A 6,000-nucleotide genomic window follows, 5' to 3' on the forward strand; every position below is an offset into this window, starting at 1 on the left:
AGGCTATTAAATGATGCTAGCAAACTGGCTAGCTACAGTGTCTAGTGAAGATTTTTTTAAACTCAGGAGTCAATAGTTACTTTTTCTGGCGAGTGGAAGTAATGTATCATCGATGAACCACCAAAGGCATACCCCATTTCTGTTTGAAAATTGAGAATTTTCGTGGCCAAAGTTGACGTTTAACGTGAGAACCATTTTAGGACCATACAAACACTGTTTTATGTTCTAGGTTTTTAACACTGTGTCAAAGCTAGAATACCACCTCTGCAGGATTAACAATTCAACTCGCCCCTGCCTACCCAATGGCAGGTCAATTATTCCTCCTCATTAATCCCTACAGATCTGATAGATGCCGCTCTGCTTTACCACTGAGCTAGTATACGGCTAGGGACTGTTCCTCAACAGTAAAGGCCTTAGAGTAAAGTGGGCTATCCTAGAAGACGAGTGCCTATGCTCCCTCACTCCTAATTTATAAACCCCCGGCGCCTTCTCAGGATCGTCCAGGCCAGAACTTCAACTTCAGCACACTATGAGTGGGACGCCAGACACCCATTTTACGACTCCTATCAATTCACTCCGTACCTATAGTTCAGGTCTCGGGTTCCCAATGGACTAGTTAGCCAAGAAAATTTGCTAGAGATCCTCGATTAATCAAGTCAATTTCAGAAACCTAGAGTAAAACGACATGCACTTGTATGACTCTTTGATAACACAGGGTTTCAAACAATATAGCTAGCTTATTCAAAATTCTAGAAAACTACATAAAAAATCACAAATCAATATCACAAATCAATATCACAAATCAATATCACAAATCAATATCACAAATCAATATCACAAATCGATAAGTGAAAATGAATCCTGGATTAGATTCATAGATGCCTCCAGCGCACTTAACTAAACCATTATTAGGGTGCCAGTAATATATAGTTTGTCCTTTTTACAATTTTATGAGAAGTACAGTATTTAATAACAAGAAAAAACATTTCTTACAATTTATAAACCGTTTTTTGTCTTCCCCCCTCGGGATGATCAGTCCTTCAGTCAGTGTTTAACAACTCTAACTACTTTAACACTGCTATCAATGAGGTAACCTTCAGTGTTCCCCCTAGAATTTTACTTAAACACTAAGAATAAATATCGATGCATTTTAAGCAAAATCTTCCTCCAGCTGAAGACAGGTTCTTCTAGCAAGCTCAAAGAGAGTCGTACCTCTCCCAAAAATCCTGCCTCTTTCACTCCTCGTATTCTGCTAACTCACGGTTGTTATAGATCTGCCCCGATGACGCACGCATTCAGTGGTTAACACCTACTGTAATGTGGCCATTTCTCAGAAGGGGATTTTTCTCTTGCCTAAACAGGACGTCTGCCTCAACCGCACGCGTACCCTCTTCCTGCCTCCTCCTGGCTGTTCTGACCTGGGGAGCTAGTCCAGCTAGCACCCTTAGGATACTACATTATCATTCACTTTTAAAACATTCATTTCTAGACATGAACCTTTCTCATTCCACTCCATTCTAATCTTACTCCAACCTATTTTATTACTCCCATTACATCTTAAACGTCCAACATTTTAAACATTTCATCATCACACCATGTCAATATCAACCTCCTCCAAGACTCTTAAACATGTTCCAGATATACTGTACCTTAAAAACAACCATCATTATAACATTCTTAACCATTTTACTGCATTTCTTTAATCACCTTTTTAATATCTTCCACTGTATATTTCCCAATGTTTTCAACCTTTTAATATATTTACCCTTTAATTATTATTTTAAAGAATTCCAGTCCCAATTCATTTCAAATTTGTCTTATTTTCTTTAATAAATGCTGGTGGGGCCTTCCTACCCATGCCCTCTGTCACTAAAATGTCACAGAGAACTGGGCCTTGGACTGCTATTCTTGACAGCTGAAAAGTCTCTTCTTTCATAGTTCTCCTCATCACTCCTCCTCTTGCCTCTGTCCTGCTGGACTGAAGGAGAACATGCTCAATAAAGTGTCTAGGCATAATGGTCTCGTAGAGGTGTGTTAGAGATTGAGCGATAAGGTATTATTGATCCAAGTCTTTGACTAGAAAGGGTTCCTTTTCTCTGAGTGCAGTAAAGAATGCAGCTTTGACGTGTGGTCCACCTGAATTCAGTGCCTCGTATATCACTCTCATCTTGGCCTGGCGGGTCGGTGCAGCGCTGATATTTGCATTGATCTCTTCACCGATCATGCCCTTTGTGAAGAGAATATCTGCTATGGCAAACACATTATTGACTCTTTGAATGATCTGTGGTCTGAATTCATCAACAAACTCAATGTCTCTTGTGGATGAATCATCTCTGTATTCCTCTGTTCGTATTTCAGCTTTCCATGCAGATTCTCCCTTCTCACTTATCAACTCCATCTCAAAGTCCATCGCAGGGTCCTTTATGTACACTTCAAAGTAGTTTGGCCTGGTGCTTCTTAGCTTGATCTTTTCTGGCATAATCGAGGATTGACACGAGGTCTTGAGGGTGAAGCGACTCCCCTTCCGAAGGGACTTCTCCGGCTTTGGCTTTGGAAGTCTTAAGAATCCATAGGACTTCTCCTGTGCCTCCACCTCCCGTGCTAGAGAAGGATCACATCGGATCAGATATGTGTGTAAGGTGAGGAGTGCTCTGGTGGACCTAAAGATCAGAAGGTCACAGTGCACTCTCCAATGCAACCCACGTCTCAGTACCAAACCCCTGCCAGAGAAGGAGGGACGAAGCAGTTTGGCGTGGAAGCCCGTCACCTCATCCACTTCTTCCACAAGCACTCTGTTGTCTTTCACATGTAGAACCTTCATGTCTTCTCTCAAGGAGGATTGTGGGTAGTCTGGATCTATACAGACAAAGTGTGGCAGACTAATTTCTTCTAGTTTGCCAGAAATCATTGTGATGTCCAGTAATGGACCTCCTTCTTCAAACCGCATGTTGTTCAGAGTGGCCCTGTGAGGCTCCCAGGAGCTGAACTGGTATCGCAGACTGACTTTGCTCTCACATACCCACCGCAGCCCTGATAAGATGCACTGGTAATGCCCTGCTGCAGAAGAGTCGAGTGTGTAGACGGTGGTCTCATCCTCTGTAGACACGGAGGGTTCAACCTGAATCCAGGACATTGAGCTCTTTATATGGTTGCAATTCAAACATTCCTTTGGACAATCGGTTTTAAGGCCAAACTCTTTTTGGAGACACATATTTGACTCTGAATAGTTGACTCCAATCTCTTTGGCCAGTTTAGTGATGATTGTTCCTACTGAATCCAGTGCCTTTTTGTAGAACTGTCTTATTGTTCCAGTGATGAAACTACTACCATCCTTTTCACCAGGACTGAGTTTGTCCATGATTTTTGTATGTATGACTTTAAGCCCATCTATCATTAAGTTCTGTTGTTTTAAATCGCGTTCGATATTTTCACCAAGGGACAGAAGAAGTGAAACTAAAGTCTTCAATTCCTGTTCACTAGGTTTTGCCCTTTCAATTACGTTTGAGAGCTCATCAAGTTGTGACAACTGGGGTAGCAGAGGATTCGACTGTTCAGGAGTGCTAGTTTCACAGTTATCGACATCTTGATCTTTTGATGTGGCCATTTTCACTCCAAAGGCGCAATCTGCAGTGGCTACATCCACTTTTGGACTTATAAAGCAGTAATGTTCTTGCTAAGCCATTGATTCTAGAAGAATATAATTTACAAATGCCTAATGAGCTTAGTTCAACTGTCGTACCCCATCAGAACCCAGAATATAAGTTTGCTTTATGGCAACATTTGTTAACATCGTAATTGTAAACAAACACGGTATAGCCTCAAAACGTGAAAAAAAGAATATCCTCTGGTATGTGTTGTCAGGTGTAATCCATTTACTACAGGAAATGTCTAGCCAGTTTCCCTTTTTATTGTCCAAACGTCACCTTTGGACAATTTGCGTTCCTCTCCCAGTCTCAGTTAGTTCCACTCCTAACAGACAATTAATGAACGTCCAAATCAACAAAAGAAAGACATGAGAGAACTGCTGTGGAGTAGCCTTTCCCGCTGTAAGAGTTACTTTCAGTCTTAAAATGGGTGTGATCTGTGGACTGTGATTGGCTTTAATGCAGTCACATGGTCTTTGAGTAAAGGTGGATATTTTTAAGGTGGATTTTCAACAATATTATATTTTATACAGGGTGGCTATCACAGTGTTAGATTTAAATGTGAGTTCCTAAGGCTGCAACTTGTGCATCCCACAGAATCAAAAAGCTGACGAGTATCTGGTTAAATAATCACATCCTTATTACACACTTCATTAAACCACCCTGCAAAATATGACTTTTACAGTATTTTATGTGCTGATCTGGGCTATTTTGCATAAAGAAAATATCGCTCTATACCTGTAGCATTCAGAATAATTGAAACATTTAAATAATGATTGTGTAAATCATTGTGTTTTTGTTTGATTTATATATGTGTGTGTGTGTTTGTCTGTCTGCCGGGCTGTGTAGTAGTTTAAAGGCTTAATGCAGCCATTTTTATATCTGTCAAATCATTTCTGGGGAACAATTAAGTACCTTATAAAATAGTTTTCCATTAAAATTGACAAAAATAGCTTTTAGCAACAAAAACATCTCAAGCAATAATTGTTATAGGACTGGGAGTGGGGAGGGGAAAACTAAAAACTAGTTATTGACAGAGAGGTTTGTTATTGGTCTATTAACTAATTAAGCTTAAGCTCGACCAATGCAAAACCTGCTGATTAGAAAGTCCTTTGTAGATTGTATTTTCAAACAGCAAATGTTTTCATACTTTTACAGGGTTAGTTTATCAGGTGATACAAAACACAGGAAAACTGAATTTTGACTGCACTGGGCCTTTAAATAAAATTTAAAAAATGTTGCATGCTCTGTCTGAAGAAAATATCACCTTTAGACCTGTAGCATACAAATATCTGAAACATGTAAATAGTGGTTGTGTAATTGTTTGTTAATGTGTACATACATGTGTGTGTAGGACATGTGAGCTCTTGGGGCCAGTGGCCTGTAGATATACCATATCGACCATTATACACTGAACTAAAATATAACGCAACATGCAACAATTTGAAAGATTGTACTGAATTACAGTTCGTATAAGGAAATTAGTCAATTGAAATAAATGAATTAGGCCCTATTCTATGTATTTCACATGGCTGGGAATATAGATATGCATCTGTTGGTCACAAATACCTTAAAAGAAAACGCCAAAAAACGGCTTCGATCACGAACTGCAATCAGATCAAGACCATGATGAGGATGACGAGCATGCAGATGAGCTTCCTGAGGCGGTTTCTGACAGTTTGTGCAGCAATTATTTGGTTGTGTAAACCCACAGTTTCATCAGCTGTCCGGGTGGCTGGTCTCAGACGATCCCGCAGGTGAAGAAGCCGGATATAGGAGGTCCTGGTTTGACTTGGTTACACGTGGTCTGCGGTTGTGAGGCCAGTTGGATGTACTGCCAAACTCTCCAAATTTATGTTGGAGGTGGCTTATGGTAGGGAAATGCACATTAAATTATCTGGCAACAGTTCTGCTGGACATTCCTGCAGTCAGTATACCAATTGCACGCTCTCTCAAAACTTGAGACATCTGTGGCATTGTGTGACAAAACTGCACATTTTAGAGTGGCCTTTATTGTCCCCAGCACAAGGTGCACTTGTGTAATTATCATGCTGTTTAACCAGCTTCTTGATTTGCCACACCTGTCAGTTGGATGGATTATCTTGGTAAAGGAGAAATGCTCACTAACAGGGATGTAAACATATTTGTGCTCAAAATTTGAGACATAAGTTATTTGTGCGCATGGAAATGTCTGGCATCTTACAGCTCGTGTGAAACATGGGACCAACACTTATTATTTTGTTCAGTGTAATATTTGTTGGACAGCCTTTGACACAGTCAGTGATAAACACTTCGCTCTCTCTCTCTCTCTCTCTCTGTCTCACTCTTCCTCTCTCTTGCACTCTCTCTTTGTCTC

At 40.3% G+C, this 6,000-nt stretch overlaps 1 protein-coding gene across 1 annotated transcript; it reads right to left on the reverse strand.

The window, feature by feature from the left end:
- Nucleotides 1-1,804: 1,804 nt before the first annotated feature.
- Nucleotides 1,805-4,055, reverse strand: LOC109878988 (NACHT, LRR and PYD domains-containing protein 1b allele 2). Its single transcript, XM_020471185.2, has one exon. The coding sequence runs from the start codon at nt 3,602-3,604 to the stop codon at nt 2,057-2,059; it is 1,548 nt and encodes a 515-aa protein (XP_020326774.1). The 5' UTR covers nt 3,605-4,055; the 3' UTR covers nt 1,805-2,056.
- Between the last annotated feature and the right edge of the window lie 1,945 nt (nt 4,056-6,000).

This window comes from Oncorhynchus kisutch, unplaced genomic scaffold (genome assembly GCF_002021735.2).
Source record: "Oncorhynchus kisutch isolate 150728-3 unplaced genomic scaffold, Okis_V2 scaffold1406, whole genome shotgun sequence".
Taxonomy (NCBI): domain Eukaryota; kingdom Metazoa; phylum Chordata; class Actinopteri; order Salmoniformes; family Salmonidae; genus Oncorhynchus; species Oncorhynchus kisutch.

What these genes read in the sequence shown, in the direction of transcription:
- LOC109878988 (XM_020471185.2), bottom strand. Translation starts at nt 3,604, where the DNA reads ATGGCCACATCAAAAGATCAAGATGTCGATAACTGTGAAACTAGCACT.